Below are 22,489 nucleotides of genomic sequence, written 5' to 3' on the forward strand. Positions count from 1 at the left end.
TGCTCCTGATGGGGACCCTAATCAATGTGTCATCTTCCCACCCATTTCTATTAAAAATTGCAAGCCCCAAGTTTCTGAGCAGGGGTCTGTCTGTCAAGGCTCCGTCTGCTTTAGGCACCGTGGTTTCCGTAGATTCCTATGTGTCGCACAGGAAGAGAGTGGCATCTTGACCCAGTCCAATACCCCTCATAAAAAAATTAGCATTGGAGCGCTGAATTGCCTTCTTTAATCCATAGAAGTTTATCAGAGCACAGGCCACATGGCTGTGGCACCCTGGGAAATGAAGAATATGGCCAGCCCCATGTGAAATTTCAAGATTAAGTATATAAAAATCTGTTTGTGTTTTTGAAAAACAAATTTCAATGCAGGATTCTGCTGGAGAAGCTCTATTAACTGATGGGTTTTGAAAAAATGTTTTCCCATGACAGTATTCCTTTAAGATTGATTATGTTGAGCTTGACTGTATGCTACAGAGAAGATTGCCCAAGTATATCACTGGCCCAAATGTTTGGATCTGCTCAGTTCTGTTGACTGTGTATGTTGCTGAATCAGAGACAAACTGGAGACCTTCCTTGCGCACCCTAGCTCTCCAAAAAATTGAAAAGCTCAGTGCACAATGCTGGAGGGATCGGCATACTCCCAAAAATTACACATAGGCACTGGCACTCAGAGCTACAAACGGGACAAGCCCTTAGAAATCTTTATTGCGGAGGGGCAACATTTCGGGGCAAAGTAACCCCTTTATCAAGCATCTTGCTTGTCCCGTTTGTAGCTCTCCGTGCCAGTGCTTTTTTACTATTTGTGGCTGAATCAGACAAACACCGACTTATTTGGTAACCTAGCCTGACTCACTCTTTTGTTATTGTTTTAAATTATGGGTACTATAAAGACTTTCTGTTGACTTTTTTATATTTTATAGAACAAATGGTCATAGAGGAAGCAGTGGTTTTGGCAGTTGCTTTTGTTGCAATATTAAGATGAAAGATAAGGATTTCACTTCAGTTATAGTAGGGTTGCTAGAATGACTACAAGCAGGCTTTTTAATCAGGACCCTGAGCAGCACAGAGGAACCAATACGTGACTACGAGACACGTTTCAGGTACGTATTACTATAACATTTATACTAATGACTATCTTATAAGTGTACTTGATGTTCTGGGATGTGGTACAGAGTTGCACATTACTGTAATCTCTTCATTGACTTGAAATCCTACATTGTCCTGATCATCTGTAACACAAAGAAATAAATCTAAAATGTGAATAATAAATAGGTCTTTTAATGCCTCAGCCCAAACAGCATGTGTCCAGAGTTGTTTGACGTTACACAAATCACCAAATCTCCTTGGGAGCCATAGACTTTAACCAAAATCAAAGTTCTGTTTTCTATCAGGGCCAAGAAAAGATTGGAAAACAAAAAGATGGCAGCTGGGCCCTCCTGGGTAATTTGATCCTAGTGCTGGACTGGAGATTGCACGGGGAGCTTCAATATAGCAGGTAATTTAGAGACCTTTCTTTTTGAGACACACTGAGCTACTAGTAGCAGCTACGTGTCATGGCTACAAAAATAGACAATGCTGATCATTTACTGATAACTGCTTCTATGTGTGTTTTACCAGAGGCAATTCTCAGTACTGTCTATCGCAGGGGATTTTCTAGCTTTTAGTAGCTGCTACTAAGTAGCTCCGTGTATCTTCACTCTAAAGGTATTTTAGTTTTTTTTTTCCTCTGGATCTTTGATGTAGGGCTGAAATCCAAGCTAAGCTTGCAGGTGAATAGAATGGAAGGTCTTCCCAATCTGTGGATTCTGGCAAATGCCAGAGGTGCTGCTTTGAAATGCCACAGACAGTCACTATTTAGTGGTCTGGTGGGGTCTGTTTGTTTTCTGTGTAATTGAAATGCCAGGGCCTGGGCCTGCCTCACCATTTAGGCCTGGATTTAATGGTCCAGGGCTCATACATAGACAGAATTGTACTACTAATCTAGCCAACCTTATATGTCCATGTGTGGCGTGTAGGAGTTTATCTGTTTCATAACTTCCAGAATGCTTTAGAAATTGAGCAGAATGCACTCACTTTTATTTACAGCCATGTTAGGGAGTTTTCTTCATTGTTACTGGTTTCTAAATTTGTTCTTCTTTTGTAGGTCTCTGGATTCCCAGTTCTATCCATGTCCAACCTAAAAATACAAAGGTAGCCGGCATGTTTGGATTGCAAAAAACGTTTTGCTGAAAGTAAGAGAAAGGTGAGTCTGATGCTGTAGGGCAAATGCAGTGGACATAACTCTAACTGTTGCAGACAACCTGTCACAGTACATAAATCCTCTATGGTGTAGTTTTGTGCAGCACTTGTTGGTCTGGTTTTGCCACTTTATGTTGAACTGCTAACTAAAGGTCCCCATACATGGGTCGATTCTAGCTGCCGATATCGGTCCTTTAGACCGATTCAGCAGCTAATCGACCCGTGTATGGGCACTACTGGCGGTAAGCCCGATTGATATCTGGCCTGAAATCGGGCAGATCTCGATCGGGCAGGTTAGAAAATCTAGTCGGATCCGACTTTTCCTTTGCCCAACGTTATAGTTTGATCGTTTGGCCCCAAATGATCGAATTATCCTGGATTCTCCCGATATCGGGCACCCGTAGGTGGGGATATCGGGAGAAGGTCTGCTTGCTTGGCGACATCGCCAGGCGAGCGGATCTGCTCGTGTATGGGGACCTTTAGAGCCTAAAATGGGTAATCTGGTGAATCAATGACTTCTGCAAATCTGCTGGACTATGTATGTATGTATGGCTTTTATGCCTCTTTATACAGGGTTCTTTACTTATACCATTGACTTACACAGTTAAGTCTTGCAGTGTTGCTGGCAGGCTTGGAGATTATTGCACAGTTGGGCTTCGGGAAAGATAAATATATATGCTCTTATACTAGTCATTAAAGTGAACAAAAGGGCAGTGGGCCATGAAATAATAGCTACAATTAGTCTCCGTGGCTACCAGATAGCCCTTTGTCTGTGTATTTGCACAGCACCCTAGAGAAGTAAAGTCCTCAAGAAAAGGGGAACAAGAAAATATCTGTCCGGTGTGGCCACGCACTTGTTGATTTCAACACAACCCTATCAGTCAGCACGTGGCCAAGCAATCTGACCACACCAAAGGGGCCGCTGCAGGAAGCAAAGCAATAGCGGCACCAGTTCTGTAGTAAGAGGCATATGTTTGGCCTATAGACCTACCATTGGCTCCCAGAGACATGTGCAGTCTCTATCCTTCCCTGGTTTTGTTTTTTACAACCACACTGGTCAATAATCAAGCAGTTGTGTTTTTTCCTGTGTGATCTCAGAAACTTGAGAAGTTAGTGGGCCTTAAGGTAAGAACCCACGGAGCGAGTTAGTTGCAATAGATCTCGCCTGCTATCGTGACTAGATCTTGCCTCGGCGACTACCTGCTCTGAAAAGGCTTTCCACTGGCAACAATAGAAGTGTCTGGTGGAAAGCCCTTCGTATCGGTTCAGTTTCCCAAAGCTACCTGCAGGAGGAAACTTTGCACGACTTTGGATTACTGAAGTGATGCGAAGGGCTTTCCACTAAGACTTTTATTGTTGCGGACGGAAAGACTTTTTGAGTGGTTAGTCGCCCACAATAGCAGGTGAGATCCGTGGGTTCTTAATTATATGCTGGGGATCCTGTACTGATAGTCTACCATAATAACTTGTAACTTATAGTTAGGTTAGTGGGCACCGAACAATCGTACATCTAGTGATCTTTCATCCAACATCAGTCAGAATATTGTCGTGGCAGGTTTGAAAATGCTCGTCGTTAACAATAGAATTTGCCTATTGTCCAATTGTTTGCAGGACCAACTGGGTAGTTTCACAGCTTCAGCTAGGTGATATCGATTGAAATGATCATTTTCATCAATGGGCAAATCATACATTTTAAACAACCGTTTGAGGATAAGCTTGGTCCTGCCATAATGAAAAGACCTTTGGAACATCTTAAACTGGCCATACACGCACCGATAATATCGTATGAAACCTCGTTTCGTACGATATTCGGTGCGTGTATGGCGAGTCGACCGATAGCGCAGGAGTCTGCTGTTATCGGTCGACTCGCCGATCGGCCAGGTTAAAAGATTTTGATCGAGCGCCATAGAAGACACCTGAGCAAAATCTGCCGTCAGCGCTGAATCGGCAGAAGGAGGTAGAAATCCTATTGTTTCTACCTCCTTATCTGCCGTTTCAGCCCTGAACGTTAGTGGCTGATTTGACCGATGGTCACACGAAAGATCGCAAATCGCCACGTGTGTGGCCACCTTTAATGTGTATGGCCAGCTTTTAGAATAGTATTCCTCCTTGCTTGGCACTTACTGAGATTTTGAGAACTCTAGATAGCTGTACAATGGCTCTTGATCTTGGGGTTAAATTGGAGATATGCTGGTGATATATAACACTGCCTGGCTCATTAATGTGGGATTCTGTCATGATTTTTATGGTATACTTTTTATTTCTAAATTACACTGTTTGAATTTCAAATAATTCACTCTACCATTTAAAATTTTATTCTTGAACCAACAAATATATTTTTTTAGCTGTAATATTGGTGAGTAGGGGTCATCTCAGTGTATTGTGTCTTAGTCTGAGCTTTCAGAAGGAGCCAGCGCTACACATTAGAACTGCTTTCAGGTAACCTATTGTTTCTCCTACTCCCATGTAACTGGAGGAGTCCCAAGATGGACTTGAATTTCTTACTATTGAGTGCTATTCTGATACCTACTGGGAGCTGCTGTCTTGCTCCCTTCCCATTGTTCTGCTGATTGGCTGCTGGGAGGGGGCTGACATCACTCCACCTTGCAGCGCAGCAGTAAAGGGTGATGAAGTTTATCAGAGCACAGGTCACATGACTGTGGCACCCTGGGAAATGAAGAATATGACTAACTCCATGTGAAATTTCAAAATTAAATAATAAAAAAATCTATCTTATGTACTCAGTATTTTTTTTTTTTTAATCTCGCTGTATTTTCTATTCAAGTAATACTGACACATTACTGTAACTTTAAGGAATCTATCATCATTATTATTAGTAGGCATGCAGCTCATCAGTGTTTCCTTTTATCGAAATTGCCCCAAGCTACTGCAGTGATTGGAAATTGAGGGTAACATGGGGGATACCCACAGGAAATATAGCAGTACTGGAACCCTGAAAGGCAGTTTTCTGGACTGTGCAGGAAGTCATATTGGGCTGCTAGTGTTGTGTTTTCAATGAGAAAAAAAAACTGAGCTTAGAAATGAAAACACAATGACCTTAAAAGTGGAACTAGAGCAATATGTAAGCAATCTAATAGCAATATAAATGTATGGCCTGTCACCTGCTTGGCCAATATCACATGCTATCTTCCAGTTAGTTCCCATTTTTAGGCAGTTTCACTTTGTGCTTCAGCCAAGTAGCTGTGGGTGTTGGGCATGAAACTGTGTAACTCAAAAAAAGAAGTGCAATGTGTACAAAAGGCAAAAAGTTCAAAAACTATTTAAATAAATAAGACCAATTGAAAAATTCATAAGAATTGCTCATTTGAAGGTGAACTACCCCTTTAACCTGGTGGGTTGCAATTCTTTGCACTTTGCACCCTGTCCTGCACATAATTCATGACCTGGGGGTCTTGTTTCTTTTGCTGTTGATATGAATAGCTGTAAGTAAAAGCAGTTCAGTCATGCTTTGTGGCTGAGCTTGTAGCTATATGTATAACAGTAGGCAGACCACACTGGACAGAGAATCGGAAACTCATGTCCCCTTCACATTATGTGAATGAAGGGCGCTGAACTCTTGCCATGATGGCACCCATATATACGCCCGCTACTCGCTGTGGGTTGAAACACTATTGCCATATCTTTAGGACTTTCTGGATAACAGGTTAATGAACTCTCTATCCTTTTTAAGAGCCTGACCGGGGTCCATTTATGTGACTGAGAAATGATAAACATCTGAGGGCTCTGGCACATGGGGAGATTAGTCGCCCGCGACAAATCTCCCTTGTCACGGGCGACTAATCTCCCCAAACTACCATCCCACCGGCGAAAATGTAAGTTGCCGGTGGGATGGCACACGCTGCACAGACGATTTCAGCAAATCGCCGAAGTTGCCTCGCAGCGTGTGCCATCCCACCGGCAACTTACATTTTCGCCGGTGGGATGGTAGTTTGGGGAGATTAGTCGCCCGTGACAAGGGAGATTTGTCAAGTTTCCTACGATTTGCGAGGTTTCGTACGATATTATGGCCACCTTAAGAGTTCCCTTCGTGATTTTATCATCTGGATTGAGCTATAAAACACTTAATGTCTGTTGTGATAAAATCGCTTGCAATTTGTTGTATTATCCATGCACGGAGCTTTGATGTTTTGAGGCAACATCAGTAAGAACAGAAAAGGGAAGGACGGTAATTAAATACAGATTATCTGTTTTAGATCTTATCATTCATTAGACATTGTGCATCTGCATAGATAAGGAAACAATGGCCCCGTGGCTTTCAGCCCCTGCTCCTGCTGCATCCTCAATGGCAAATGTAAATTTAAAGGGACACCCTTGTAAAAGTCACACCAGGATATTTTTCAGTGTTTTTCACAGGGAAATTGGCAAGAACACAATGTACAGGCTTATGGTGGACTCGTGGAATCTGCTTATGTGTGGCCCACCTGCACCACTGTCCACTATAAAAATCAAGTGGTGGCATTTCTACTTGTTTTGTCTCTGCAGATAATTTTTGGTATAGCGTACATTGCAAGGTAAAGCGGGCCGTACAGTAGAAGGTAAAGCGGGCCGTACAGTAAAATGTAAAGCGGGCTGTACATTAGAAGGTAAAGCAGGCCATACATTAGAACAGTGTTTTTCAACCTTTTTTGGGCAAAGGCACACTTGTTTCATGAAAAAAATCACGAGGCACACCACCATTAGAAAATGTTAAAAAATTTAACTCTGTGCCCAGCAGCAGTGCCCCCCTAGTACATTGGTGCCAAGAGCAGTGCCCCCCTAGTACATTGGTGCCCAGCAGCAGTGCCCCCTAGTACATTGGTGCCAAGAGCAGTGCCCCCTAGTACACTGGTGCCCAGCAGCAGTGCCCCCTAGTACATTGGTGCCAAGAGCAGTGCCCCCCTAGTACATTGGTGCCCAGCAGCAGTGCCCCCCTAGTACATTGGTACCAAGATCAGTGCCCCCCTAGTACATTGGTGCCCAGCAGCAGTGCCCCCCAGTACATTGGTGCCCAGCAGCAGTGCCCCCCAGTACATTGGTGCCAAGAGCCAGCCCCCCTAGTACATTGGTGCCCAGCAGCAGTGCCCCCCAGTACATTGGTGCCAAGAGCCAGCCCCCCTAGTACATTGGTGCCCAGCAGCAGTGCCCCCCAGTACATTGGTGCCAAGAGCCAGCCCCCCTAGTACATTGGTGCCCAGCAGCAGTGCCCCCATAAGTCAGTGTGCCCCGTGGCCCCCCCTAATACATTGGTGCCCAGCAGCATTTTACTTCTGCTCTTCAGCGGCTTGAGCAGCATCTTCCCCTCACGCGCGCCGCCTCTGCACTTCTGCCTACACGCGACCGCACACAGGCCCTTTTATAACGTTGCGCCCTGTGCGTACTGACGTCACCCGTACACACGGGGCGCAACCAATAACAGGGCCCGGATTTTATTAAAGGGGGCTACTAAGAAAAACTGTAGCATCGCCGGGCCCCCTTTGAAAGTAAAAATTGCGGCCCTGCCTACGGCACACCAGGCAACATCTTGAAAAACGCTGCATTAGAAGGTTGGCAATATTGGACTGATCTAATCATTTGGCGCTCTTTCACTGGTTTGTTACTTTGCCCCAGATTGGTGCTATCACAAGATAGTGATATCTTGCAGCTTCATGAAGTTGCGTGTGAAAGTTGAGGGTTGCTGTGTATGATTGGTGTTTCTATAGGCCTTCCTTTGGGACCTGTTTAGACTTTGTGAACTGTTCTATGTTTTGGGGTTTCTCCTTGCTGCATGTGGGCCATGTCAGTAAATGTTGTGATTGCACGGGGAGGTAATAAGGTTAGTAGTTGGGTGCTCATAGACCCCTCTGCCTTTTTTGGCATATTCTCCATCCAGATAATCAAAGATGTGCATAAGCTTTATTTAGTAAGATACTTCTGAGCGACATGGGTGGGTGCTGGATGAAAAAGATATATAAGGAGGAGACTGCTATTAGGTTGACTCTTCTGCTAGGGTAATTGGGATTCTTTACTTTACATTTTATTTTTTTATCATTCTGTAGTAATTGATATCTGTTGGTTTATTGATCACCAGGTGCTTAAATTTTGCACAATATTTTAGGGGAAAATTGGGGTCTGTACAGCATTGGGTAAAGATCTGAGTGTCCTATGAACTTGGTGAGTATTGATCAGAAAGAAGGAAGAGGAAATAACTGAATGCCATCAATATAAAGCATGGGGTTTTCTCTGCCGCGAGAGCCACAGCCCTTTCACCCCTGGGTCAAGCCTCATCCTTACGGCCAATGTCTCAAGCAGACAACCATGAAACAGGGGCAGCTCTGATTTGTGCCCTAGCCCTGTATTTGGGTTTGTATTTGTAGATCTGCCTGGTATAATAGTATGTATTTGTTTTCCCTAGCTGCTATTAATCTGGCAAGGATTTGGCTTCTTGATTAATAAGAGAAATTGGGTCATATGCATCTTAGTATATCTCTGGTTTTGGGACGGTGAATATAAAGCCTAGAAACACATTTCTTGCTATATCCAATTGCCTTAATATTTTTTCCACTGATTTTTGCTTTGGGATTGTTAGCATCGCCCTGCTTCATGAAAGGAAGCGATAAATGTGTTGTGCAGCTTTCTTTTAGTTTAGTAGCTAAAAAATGCAAAATCCCAGGTTGTTTTGAGAGTTTTAACCGCGGGGCGTCCCCAAATGCCTTTGAGTGGGCCGCTCTGTTATATGTGAAACTTTTGACGTTTATGTGAAACCCCCTATTATGCAGGCATGTTTTTTGAAGTCAAAACTAACTTCCAAACACATTCTTTATTGGTTATTGTGCAGATGATGCAGATGAGGTACTGAGAACAAAACCCGCGAGCCAGTCATACTGGGAAGAGCCGGTGGTTGCTGTTACAGTATAGAAAGATTGTGAGTATTGGTGGCTGTATTTGAGCACCAAATCATTTTTGTGTTTTTGGGTGAATTTGCATATGACAAATAGTTTTATGAGCCTGTGATTAGCAGTGTTAAAGGGGACCTGTCACCCAGATATGAAAAGCTGTGAAAGTCCTATTTAAATTAAACATTAAGCCTGAATTCCTTTTTTTTTATTAACACACCCATACCCATTATAAAGCTATTTAAAAATCCTAGCTGTCAGTCATTGCCCGCCCTGCCCCTATGACCTATGCATAGAGGCGGGGCAGACAGTTACAATTTCCATTCTGCACTTTCTTGATGTCACTGCAGTCCTTTCACTTCCCCTCCCTCCTCACCATCTAATTGTGTAGCCAGTGCATGGGCATCAATTCCCCCATTCTGGCACATACACAATATTTTGGGGTAATACAAAGCTTGCCTTAATAATAGCACCCACAAAATGGTGCCTGCCTGCTTGCTGTGATTGTGAAATCCAAGACTGAAGAAAACAAGATTTATATTACTTATATAGTGCTCATAAAGTTTATTTTGCTTGACAAACACGAGAAAGGAATTTTATTATTTCTTAGGGTGACCGGTCCCCTTTAATAACAGGTTGTTGCTGCTGAGGGAATGTTCCCAGTTTAAGTGATTCACTACTAGATGCTGAGGAGCCATGTGAGAATTGGCCCTTAGTGTTGGTGGTGCTTGCACTATAACATAGTTTTAAGTGCTCACAAAGCAATGGCAATGTCAGATCAGAGGCCTGACAGAGTACCAAATTATCTGCTTGTGGGCCCCAGCCAAGGACTATTTCCATTGGCCCTTTCTTATTTCCACCATAGACTTATATGACATCTATTACATATAGTACTGTGTACATCTAACCATTGAGCGTGTTCCCTTCATGTCAGGTTCCCTGGTTAGCCCCACCCAGAGGAGGTACTTTCCAAGGTTGCAATGGTGGGGCTGGGACTGTAGGTATGTGCCTCCTCTGCCTACCCCCTCCTATTGGTTCTTAGTTTCCACTGGGGAAGGTGATAGGGTAATCAGTGGTGGAAAAGAGAGGTAGGGAGAATGGGGAGGAGGTCGGTAAGTGGAAAGAGCATTTCTGAGCAACTGGGGGGGGTGGGTAGGTAGAGGCTAGGGGGGATAGGTGATGCCAGGGGCTTACTTGGGCACCCTTATTAATTGGCCTGGCTCTGTTAGGCCCTACACTGTGTCTAACGACTGCTTATAGTAGTATAAACTCAGCGTGTGCATGCCAAATGTAACTAAAAGTCACATGACTGATGCTTGTAGTGTATTGGAATGGGACACACTTGTCTTCCCTAAAATAGCAGTTACAAGTCCCTGTCCTTGAGGAGCAAGCAGCTTTTGTGAAAAGGAAGAGACTATGACATTCGCAGCTGTATCTGTAAAGTCACACTTGTGCAGCATTGTTGGTGTATAGTGGGCATGTTGTAGTAATAGGCACATTACATCTCTATGCAGACTAAAAAGTAGTCTGTTTTTAAAAATATCTGCAGTTTTTTATCTAAGAAAAATCTTATTATAAAATTAAATGGGCTGTCAGAGAACAGTCACATTTCTTTCCAGTATTTCTCCTGGCTCTCCTCCCTATCAAATTAATTTCATATCCTGCTCTTTTACTGAGAGGACAAGCAGCACAGAAGAGGTGTAAATATGTAACAACCTTTATCTAAAGTGCCAGCGCTTGATATATCAATATGGAGGAGTTAGTTGATTGCTAGAGGGAACCCAAACAAGCCCAGCTATGCTGCCTGCACTCTCATGACTGAAAGGAAAGATGATTTTAGGAATCTCCTGGTTATGAAATATAAAAGAAAACAAAGTTTCTTTGCTTACGGACAAGTCGACTTGCTGTGCAAATAGCAAGGGCCTCGAAGTTGAGATTCTGTTCTTGGGATCCACATTGGTGATGAAAGAAGTATTGGCTTTTTGGAAGAAAATCTATGTTACATCTGGGCAAGATATTCAAATAACAAAGGTTCACACTGCCAAGTCTGTAGTTTGCCCATTCCTAATGTATGGGAGCAGAGAAACCTGGGCCATTATGCTTTGAATTGCGGTGCTGGCCGAAACCTGAGAATCCCACGGATGGCAAGAAATTTAGTTATTATCTAATGAAATCCAGACTGCACTCTGGAAGGATAAATGCTAAAGCAAATGTTGGAATATTCTATCCACATATTTCCTTTATTTCATTTCCAACCAGTCATCCCTGCCCAACTTTGGGCCATTCAGTGGGTAAATATTAGGGCTCTATTACTCTGTCCAAAGCTAAAATCTCATTAGAGGCAAAGTCACACCAGTTACATAAGAAAGCTAGATTTTATTCAACTAAAGGATAGGTTACTGCGGAAACCCATGATACTGACGGACTGAAGGCAAAAGGATAGCTATAAAGTCAACCTAATTTACATTTGTATATGAGATCCACTTTATAGGGCAGATTTAAAATTGAAAATGCGTCCTTGAGCAATTTTGGGGCACAGCGCTGTGCCTGACAGCGCTAAACAGGGTGCAGATTAGGGTGCATAGGCGTTTTCTTCACTGGCAGAAAAAACATAACAAGAACCTTAGGGTAATGTCCCATGGGGAGATTAGTCGCCTGCAAAAATCTCTGCTACTGCGGCCAACTAATTTCCCCCGAAAAAGCCTTCCCACCGGCAATAAAGGAAATCGCCAATGGAAAGGCCTACGCATTGCTTAGTTTTTCCAAAGTCACGCAAAGTTTCCTCTTGCAGCCAACTTTGCGCAACCTTTGAAAAACAAAGTGATGCGTAGGCCTTTCCACCAGTGATTCCCTTTATTGCCAGTGGAAACGCTTTTTCGGGGAGATTAACCTTAGGGCTAATGTGGCAGTCAAAACTACTCAATCTGCTAAAAAGTGCCCACAGTCTCCACCAGCGGCTCCTTTTGCCATCTCGTCACCCTGCTCTCCTGGCATGTTTGTGTGTTTCCCATTCAAGTCTCTCTGAGACGCAGCCAGCTGAAAAGCGCCACGTGTGCTATGAGCCCTTATTGTTAAATCAACAACGGGCATCCCAAGCAGCAATGTAGTAAATGTTAATGAGCCTTCCAAATAAAGGCCATTTTGTGGTGCTTTGACCTATGGGACACTGCTTCAACAATCACTACCATAAAGCAAAACACGGCTTTGTTGTGCGCGCCAGAAAGGAAATAACAATAGTCACATGGGTACCAGGAAATACATTCCCCCCCATGCAAACATCAAGTGATAGGAATGTACTTTTTTTTTTTTTGTTTTGTTTTTTTTATTCTATTTCTCAATCCTTTGAGTGCCACAACAACAGAAAATACTGCCCTTTAATGCTTTTTGCGTCACTTTAGTGTGATCCCTGTGAGCAGTTTAACTGAGTTTTGTATATGAGATCCTGACGTTGGCAAACTGTTGGTTTCCATGTAATGGCACTTGGCTAACATATTTCTGGGCTGTATAAACTCATGGTTATCCAGGTTGCTCCAAAGCAAATGATCTATCTGCTCTGACCTCTGCTCTCAGCTGACAAGCTTTATCTTGCATGTAATTAGGTGCTATTCATTCTTTGTGACACCCCTCACACCTCTCCTCCCCCAGCAGTAGGGTGGCCAGCTAATCCTAAATGAGGTTCTCACTATAGACTTATCCATCTGACATAATGCTTTTAATAACTGGTCAGTTCCATGAGTAATCTAAGCCAGCGTGCAAGGGGTGTTTTGACCACCACTGTAGGCCCGAATAAAAACAGCGTGCTTATCACCGGTGCAAAATCAGTGCAGGCAGACATATTGCCCAGTGCCAGCGCTTGGGGATGAGTGCAGTCTCTGCAGATCTATAACTATAGATGGATTATAATTAGATCAGCGCTGTAGAGCTCTTGCCATGCAACTGTCCCATTAGAAGATATACATATGTATATATGGGCTTGTGGGGCACATTATGTTGCGTCATACACAGCCTATGGATCCCATTGACAGGCAAAAAAAAGAAAGGCAAAAAAATGGAGGGCCACATCCAGCCTGTAGCCTTCCTTCTGGACTGCCATGACTTACATTTTATCCATGGTGTGTTTATGGATGATCTAGGCCAGGGATCCCCAACCTTTTTTACCCATGAGCATTTCAATGTAAAAAAGCTGGGGAGCAACACAAGCACAAAAACTTTCCTAGCAGGTGACCAATAAGATTGGTTAATTAGTAGCCCAGTGTGGACTGGTAGACTACTAGAGGCTCTGTTTAGCAGTACACATTGTTTTTATGCCTCCAAAACCTGCCTCCAAGTCAGAAGTTCAAAAATGGGCACCAACTTTTAGGCCACCGGGAGCAACATCAAAGGGGGTGGTGAGCAGCATGTTGGGGATCACTGATCTAGGCCATTCTGACAGTTCAAAGTATGGCAGGCCCTATTCCCTAGAACTAAAACCGCTTCTGTTTGTTGCACTATTAAAGTGCTTCCATTGAAGCACATGAAGGTTTCCCAGCAGGCTGTAGGAAAGCATTACACCTCTGTGATGGTTTGTGTGTAAATGCAGGAATGCTAGCTTAGTATTGTGAGGGTTTTTTGTGAGCCTGATGAGTCACTACCGGACTGATGGAGAGCAAATGAGGGGCCACACATAGTATGGGTGCTTTCCTATTGTTCCAATCATGGTGCATAGCAGGCAGTGGAGGGGCAGCTCATTTTAACTTCCTTATCTGTTTATGCAACATAAACTGCACAACGTGGTGCATCGCACACAGAACTTTCTAAGCTGTCCAATTGCAGAACCAACTGATATCTGTAGTACACGTGGGGCACCTTACACGTACCAATAGTGGTATGAAACTGTTTCATCTGATGCGTTGGAAGGTGTATGGCCAGATTAAGGCCAACACCTAGAAAATAGGATGGATTCTAGGAATGCACTTGCTTAGCTTTAACCAGAAATGCTCAGCCTGCAGCCCTCCCGCTACATACCCCAGCCTGGGGATTCTTAATCTGTTGGTCAGGGTGGGTGTTTAGGGTGGGACCTTATGATCCTGCTTCAGCTTGTGACATTTCTTCCTGCAGTAGAAATAAAAATGAGTTGCGTAAAAACCAATTTTGTGAGCAAAGAGCTGACTGGCTTAAAGGACATCAATCCAAAAATAACATAACATAAGCATACGTTGCAATATTCATTCAGTACATATTTGTAATAGTGTTTGAGTTATTTGTATATATAACTGCTATTAGAAGCAGTGTTTGTCTGTCCTTTTCTATTCTCTGCCCTGGTGGCTCTGGCATTTGAAACAATGTAACACAAGGCAGCCAACTGACAGACCTGACTTGGGGAAGGAGACTGACTTTTGCAACATTGTTTAAAAAGTAACCAGGAGTTCAGCAAATGCTACTTTACATTACATTAACATTTATTTATAAAGCGCCAACATATTCCGCAGCGCTGTACAATAAGTGGGTTACATACATTGGACATACAGAGTAACATATAAAGCAATCAGTAACCGATACAAGAGGTGAAGAGAGCCCTGCCCAAAAGAGCTTACTTTCAATAGCAATTACATTTACAAATAACTTTTAAAGCACTAAAAATTTCTAATAGGTTCATATTGAAATTGCATAGAATTATATTTTCTTTTATTAGGCAAAAAAAATTTTTTGGGTTGACATCCCTTAATTTGAGCTTCCTGAAAACCGTAACCCATTCACCCCCAGCACCAGTCTGGGAGGTGTATTCAGCTGCCATCTGGACGATTGGGCATCTCCTTCCTTATATAAACATGTACATGTATGTTCTCTGCATATCTGCATTCATCCATCTCCCAGCAACAGCCTCATTGCTTTGCTTAGCAACACAGTGGTCCCTTCCTCCTATCCTATGTTGGCTACTAATCACTGCTTTTCTTATCGAAGTGACTGCGAGTGGATATATTCCTTCTCTGGCCATGGCACAAGGATATACGAGTGGATATATTCCTTCTCTGGCCATGCCACAGGGATATACGAGTGGATATATTCCTTCTCTGGCCATGGCACAGGGATATACGAGTGGATATATTCCTTCTCTGCCCATGGCACAGGGATATACGAGTGGATATATTCCTTCTCTGGCCATGGCACAGGGATATACGAGTGGATATATTCCTTCTCTGGCCATGGCACAGGGATATACGAGTGGATATATTCCTTCTCTGCCCATGGCACAGGGATATACGAGTGGATATATTCCTTCTCTGGCCATGGCACAGGGATATACGAGTGGATATATTCCTTCTCTGGCCATGGCACAGGGATATACGAGTGGATATATTCCTTCTCTGGCCATGGCACAGGGATATACGAGTGGATATATTCCTTCTCTGCCCATGGCACAGGGCTATGCAGGTAGCAATGGGACTGTGGTATATGTAGGTAGGGAGGGCGGATAGACAAGCAGTGTGCAGCTGTGCAGAGACTGGAGTGTAAGCAGTGTGTGTGAGATCGATTCCATGTGCAGAGTAGATGTGTACACAACATTTACAGAGGGGGTGGGGTGGCTGTTTGTGTGTGTCAGGGAGTTGATATAAACCATGTGGAACTGAGGAGGGGGAGATATTCTCTGCAGAGTGGGAGGGTAAAGTATACATTAGAGATAGAGGAGGGGGTGACATTCCATGTTCAGGGTGGGAGAGGTATACACTATAGGTATAGGAGGAGATATCATGTACATAGGGAGGGAGAAGTATAAAAGTGTCCTTAGGGTGAAGACACACTGAGCTACTAGTAGCGGCTACTTATCACGGCTACTAAATCCCAGAAAATACTCTGCCATAAACTATACTGAGAATCACCTCTGCTTAAACACACAGAGACAGTAAATGATCAGCATTGTCTATTTCTGTAGCTAATACAACGGCTGCGACTGGTAGCTCCATGTGTCTTCAACCTAAAGGTGGCCATACACGTTAAGATCCCGTGGGGCCAAAAAAATCGAATTATAACGACGACATTGGGCGCAGTCAGTTCGGGGACCGAATTCCCCGATTCGACTAAATCTTTTTACCTGCCCGATTGATATCTGGCCAATTTCAGGCCAGATATTGGTCGGGCATGCCCGTCGTTGCTGCCCCTACATGGGCCAGTAAGCTGCTGAATTGGTCTAAGGGACCGATATCGGCATCTACAATCGGCCCGTGTATGGGCCACCTTGACGTGGGTTAGTAAAAGCTGCCAACTTTCCCCCTCTACACTGTTGTCAGCTTATTGGCCCATTTTTGGGGTCTTTAGGATGTAGCGCCCAATCTATTCTTGGCTAGATTTAACCGGGCAGGTTTGAAAATCCTGTTTGGACCATATATATATATAGCCCTCTCTCAGTGGGTGTAAGTATGCAGGCCCAGACTGGCAATCTGTGGGTTCTTGCAAATGCCAGAGGGGCTGCTGTAAGATGCCATAGACAGTCACTAATTTTTGGGCAGTTTTAGGCCTCTGTGTACATAAAATGCCAGGGCCTATTTTGGATCCCAGTTCTGACATGTTTGTGGAATCCCCTCCCCCCTTCGCTATGATCTAATCATTATGCTTTGACCCACCATGATGCCAGATCTTAGCATGTATGCCAAGTTTAACAGGAGTGGTTATGCATATGAGGGGGATATGTACTGTGGGAGCAGTAAGAACTGTAGATTGGTGAAGGAATATAGATGCTTAGAGGTTGAAGGTGGACCATAAGGGCTCATTTATTTTGCGTAAACAGGCATGGTGCACCTCTTTTTTTTTTTTTTCCCCCTTTGCTCTTATGAGATTTTCATTGTATTGGTGCCATATACTTCTCTCTGCAACTGCTCTGCCACTACTGCATTGCCATGTATATGTACAGTATTTGTGTATAATACACCAGAGCCATGACTATCCTGTAAATTGTTCTTTTAAATGTTTAGTGATGTCATCAGTTATAACTGGTGCTAAGTGATGTCATTTCTGTCACATGACTTACTGAAACTTGTGTATTACAATAGATAATGTATTCCCTGATATAAAATATGAGGATGATAAAAGTCACCTCTGTGTGATCTGTATAAAACAGGGCTGCTCCTGCTATGAGGCAAGGTGAGAACTTTGCTTTAGGCGGCAGGGAGCGGCTAGTTTCCAGGGGAGGCAAAAAGCCACCTTTGGCAACTTTAAGAGACAAATTTTCATTTTTAAAAATGAATATTTGGCTCTGACACTAAAGTTGTAGAGTGGGAGAGAGGGGGCAGCATTGGGCGCAGCAGCCCCACAATTGCCACTGGTATAAAACCATTTTTGCCTTTGGCCTCATGCCTCTATGGCTATGGAACTCCTTGGTGACTTACCATATCCTTATATTTTACAAGGGGGGGGGGGGTTTACAAAACCCACTATTTTTGCCATCCCTAATAAACTTGTGCATTATAATAATATTAATGTAGTGCTTAATTTAAAATAGAAGGCCACTGGAAGTCACCTTGGTGTCCCATGCCACAGTGCCTGGTATAAGCTAGCTTTAGGAGACTTCTAAAACATCCAGTGTCCTTATATACTGAGTTACAGATAATTTATGGCTCCTGCGTATTATGACTGATTGTAGAGCTATAATAGGGATATATAAATGCCCCCATGTAAAGAGGTTCTGTGCCCACTCACAGCAGAGCTAACATACAATAGTGTGTGGCGCACCGCTGCCCTTACCCCATGTGTGTCTAGTCCCTGCCCTTGTGGCGGCTGTGCTGGCACGTACGAAATGGAGCGCATCGGCAGCAGTTCCCTCTCTCTCTAAGCCATTCTCTATTGTGCCGGCTACTGGAGCTCTCCGTTCCTCTCTAGCTATTCCCCTCCCTCTCTGCTTTAGCTGCTCCCCCTGTGCCTGTGCGCTCCGGATCCCTTTCTACTCCACTTCACATCTTTGTGTTTCTCACTCACTTCCCTTTTGTTTGCTCCACATCTGTGCGGCGTGCGTTCCCTCTCTCCCTGCCCCCCTTCCTCTCCCCAGTGCCGAGAGCGCACAGAGGCGCACACACAAGGTGAGTGAGGGCTCCCGGCTCCTCTGTCTCTCACTTGGGGCTGCGGCGGGACGTGCGTTTTCCTCACTGAGCGCAGCTTGGCACATGTGTGTGTTACACTGTCATACTGTACATGTCTTATTCTCTGGGTGCTGTTTTTGTGGGTGCTTGTGTGTCTGTGCCTGTGTGTCACTCAGTAGAACCGTATCTGCTTATTTAGGCTGCACAGAATTGATTTTTGTGAGGACTACAGAAATAGTACTTGGACCCATGCATTTTACGCGTGCAGAGGCTTGGGCTGGACAGAAGAGATTTTTGTGAAGACTACAAGAATAGTGAGTATTGGACAGAATTTTGATTTTGTGGAGGGGTTAGTTTGTGCAGAACATACATTTTTTTGAATGCATACAATTTTGTGCAGGCTACGGGATTAGTCAGTACAGGACTGGTATTCTGGTAATTTTGAGAATTCATTTTCTGGAGGGAATTGGTAGTTTTGTGACTGCAGGGTGCTTGAGCTGCACAGAAGGGATTTTTGTAAAGGCAACAGAACAGAGTACATAAGAAGTATTCAGTTTGTGTATGGGTTGGACTGGATGAGTTGTGTGCCAGGGCAGGAGGGACATAGTGCTGGTTCTGCCTCTGTGGGCTAGGTTAGTACATGTGCATAGGGCAACTGCTGATTGTAATTGATTGTGGTGTGTTGCTTTGCCATGCACACATCTCTTGTGTAGCTTTGCATGTGCCCAAGACAGGAAGAGCAAATGGCTGTCCTTCTGTGCTTGGGTTATAATTCCCAGGCTGCTGCGGGTAGCTGTGCCAGAGAGCTCACAATTCATTCTGCCAGAGAGCTCACAATTCATTCTTTGGGATCATGTAAAACATGTGATACTTGTGAGTGTGAGGCAGCCTTCATGCCCCAAGGAAGGACATTTGCACTCTGGCTCCCACACTGTGCATATGGGTGATTATGGTGTAGAGATGGGATCTGTAAGTGAGGAGAGGGATGTCTTTTCTTACTCACAGGGGGTGAGGGGGGTCTCTTTGTTGAGGGGGGGGAGGGAAGCCAAACCTCCAGGCTGTGAACAAAGAAGCAAGAGGGAGGTCTGGCCTGTCACTGATAATGAGCCATTAGCACTCACTGTGTGTCCCTGTGCTGGGCCTTTCTGCTGCTGTGTATTCCATGTGTATTGTGTATGGCCTTGTGTTTGTGCTGAGATCTGATATGTGTGTGTGTACAATTACACATTGCCAGTACAGGGGAAGTGTTATTAGTTCCATATAAACAGTATGTAAATGTGCTGTAATTATGTAGTGTTTGGCAATGTGTACATGTTTGTATGAAATGTGTGGCTTTGTGCATTCATTGTGCATTACACTAAGTTTGTGTATGTAATTGTATAGTAGTGTCCAGTGCTTGGAAAACTGTAGACTTCTAAATGTTAAACTACAACTCCGTGCCCTTCGACCCCCACAGCCTTCAGCTGTCAAAGGGAGGCTAAAGTTTCAAATACATCCAGGATTTAATGCTAATCAGGGGTGGATGTTTTATAGCTGCCCTACATAATATATGTACATATATCTGTCACTGACAGGTGTACACGTGCCCAAATAGCGTGTCACGTGTTTCGCTCAAGTAGTTTCTTCACAAGTCTGTTAGCATCACGTGAGCTACTCTCTATGTTCCGCATAACCCATCCTTTAAAATAGCCCCTTGACCTGTGCGCAGCAGCCAGTGTGTTGTCTGATTGTGTGTACACCGGCCGTGATAGCTGTACGTTGGTAAAGTTTTACAAACCATCTGAGAAGTCCATCTTGGTAATCAGAGTGAGCAACCTGTACCGGTAGCCCTTTGTGACCCATTACTTAAAACGTAATGAGCCCCTATAGAAACCTTAGCTATCAGCCGCCATAGAAGAACTGTCATAACAATGTTTTGCTGAGTCTGCAGAATAACCTCCCTCCATGGCTACTTTCGGGGGCTTGAAAGTGATGCGTCCCTCTCGCTTTATTTTCTAGGAAGCCATACAGGAAATCCAAGTATAATAACCCTTTATGCGCCACCGGGAGAAAAGTTCTCAGTTGTCGGCACCAAGATGAACTGTCAGTGGGGAATTAGGAATCTCCACCAGATACAATTAAGTTTGCTCTCTGCACGCTGCCTGTCCTGGGATAAGAAGAACATGGGCCGCTAGAAGGAGCTTCTGTAGAAAAGTGCAACCAACTGAAGGGTTTGCATCCAAATGAGGGGACGGAAACTGTGTTTGAGTTTTAATTGCTGGTTACCGTTGATTTATAGGACCAGATAACATTTACCCAGACCCCACACCCAGAATAACCTCATGCTCTCTTAGCAAAGCTGGTATCGTAAATTTTGTCTGCATGGGGGATCTCCCGTACGTTGGCTGTACCATGATGGATACTCAGCCCGCGCCAGTTCCACATGTGCTGCCCCAAGATGTATATGAATTTCCTGATGACCAAGAGTCCCTTGGGAGATTAAGAGTCTCAGAGATGCCAGCGGAGCTGAATGGTGGTGGTGGTGGTGGCAGTGCAGCTGCCTTTGCCATGGAACTTCCAGAGCAATCTAATAAAAAAAGGAAGCGTTGTGGGGTCTGTGTGCCATGTCTAAGGAAGGAACCATGTGGAGCCTGTTACAACTGTGTGAACCGGAGTACCAGCCACCAGATATGCAAGATGCGAAAATGCGAGCAGCTCAAAAAGAAAAGAGTGGTCCCCATGAAAGGAGTGGAGGTGAGATGGATTTTGTTGTATTTCCTTTGTTATTGCCAGAATTCGAGCCCCAATCTTCTGCATTAATTCTATATTTGTCAAATTAGCCCATAATATACTAGGTTCGCCATAGTCCTCAAGACGGTAGCAATGTACTAACTTTAACGCAAGCTGCAGATTCTGAAGCTTATATTTTAATCTTCATGACAAAACAATAAAATCTAGCTTTGAAACCTGTTTGTGCAGGAAATAGTTATTATAGAATGGTCATGTTGAGCCAAGGGCAAAAAAATTTTGCTTCCCATACCGGGAGTCGAACCCGGGCCGCCTGGGTGAAAACCAGGAATCCTAACCGCTAGACCATATGGGAACCTGTAATACAGTGTGTGCACTGTAGCTATACCGGTGACACCGGGATTCCATAAACATAAATGAAGTGCCTGGTGAAACACAGCGTGTGGCCTCTTTGGGAACACTGCAGTCTGACATAGCCGCTACTGATGGATGGCTTTGTGACAGATTGAGCGCTAGCCTTTTGTGGCACCGGCATTCTTGGTGTAGGAGGGGCTTCAGATCACCGATAGGCGTGTATATGCGCGGAGGGGAATTACTGTGAATCCTACATGTTTTTGTTTCTCAGATGTGACGCGATGCTTTTCATAGCCTGTCATCTTATCTTCTCTTCTGAGTTGAAATTCCACATACTCATATCTTCTACTTGTAAATAAGGAAATGTTAATACTGTCATACTGTTATAATTTAGTGAGAGTCATTTTTATGTGCATGTGGGGGTGAGTTTGGTTATCGGTACGCAACTGTTTATTGAATGGTGATCAAATACATAAGTTTTTGCTGGGGGGCAGACCACCAGCCCCAAGTTTTCCCTTGCTCACTGGGACGGGACTGAAGCGAGTGATGTATAATTGTTACAGAGCTTTGGTATTTCCCAGTGCCGTTTGATCAACCAGAGTTAACGTTACGCAGCCCCCTTTAAGAACCTCATCTCGCTTACGATCCTTTGGGCCACTCGTTTGTTTTTGTTGAAAAATGAAATCCAGCCTGTTGGAAAGAGCAATGGAAATATGAGAGGCACCGATAACCCTCGTTAAACATGCTTACACTGGGATTACTGGTCAGGCCTCTCTTTTGTGTTGCCTGCAGTTGCCCTCCCCCGTTACTCCTTTCTGTCTTCCTCCCCCACCCCTCCCTGGAATGATTCTTGACGTGTGGTATAGACAAGCGTATCCTATGGCTGCCAGCTGGGTTTTAAATTCCCCACCCCCACGGCAAGCCACATACTGCTCCTATTGTGTGCGTCCTTCTCTGGGACTATATTTTTCTCTCTCTCTTTCTCTCCCTCTGCAGCATTGTGATATGAATCAGGCCGGATCACTATGTACACTTAAACCTTTCCCAGCCTAGGGAGGCAAGCTGGAGAGTTTTGGTGTAAGCTGTATCTGCTGACCCCCAGCTGCCTCCCCACTCCCCTGCCCTATAAATAACAATACGAGAACTCTAGTGTGTGGTGGGAAATGACTTCTAATGGGGCTGAAATGCAAGCAGAATAGGGCATCAGTTTATTTCTTTAAATTATTCACATACGCGTACATGAGCATGTTGT

The 22,489-nt window shown here is 44.1% G+C and overlaps 1 protein-coding gene, 1 long non-coding RNA gene and 1 other non-coding gene across 8 annotated transcripts in view; 1 reads left to right on the forward strand and 2 right to left on the reverse strand.

Moving 5' to 3' along the window:
• Positions 1-717: 717 nt before the first annotated feature.
• Positions 718-17,907, reverse strand: LOC105946755. Its single transcript, XR_001170192.3, has 4 exons — positions 17,825-17,907; positions 14,114-14,200; positions 2,073-2,175; positions 718-1,228 (listed from the first exon to the last, which is right to left on the reverse strand). It is a non-coding gene; the product is annotated as an uncharacterized LOC105946755 (long non-coding RNA).
• Positions 17,908-18,065: 158 nt separating this feature from the next.
• The window catches only part of tet3 (tet methylcytosine dioxygenase 3), a 53,381-nt gene continuing 48,957 nt past the window's right edge, over positions 18,066-22,489 (forward strand). Inside the window, exons 1-3 of one of the 6 annotated variants that reach the window (XM_031897482.1) lie at positions 18,066-18,156; positions 18,356-18,470; positions 20,155-20,889. In XM_031897482.1, coding sequence (XP_031753342.1) covers positions 20,518-20,889 — 372 coding nt within the window. In that variant the 5' untranslated portion in view covers positions 18,066-18,156; positions 18,356-18,470; positions 20,155-20,517. 6 annotated transcript variants of the gene reach the window in all.
• On the reverse strand, positions 21,167-21,238 carry trnae-uuc. Its single transcript has one exon. It is a non-coding gene; the product is annotated as a tRNA-Glu (tRNA).

Source organism: Xenopus tropicalis, chromosome 3 (genome assembly GCF_000004195.4).
Source record: "Xenopus tropicalis strain Nigerian chromosome 3, UCB_Xtro_10.0, whole genome shotgun sequence".
In the NCBI taxonomy this organism is placed as follows: domain Eukaryota; kingdom Metazoa; phylum Chordata; class Amphibia; order Anura; family Pipidae; genus Xenopus; species Xenopus tropicalis.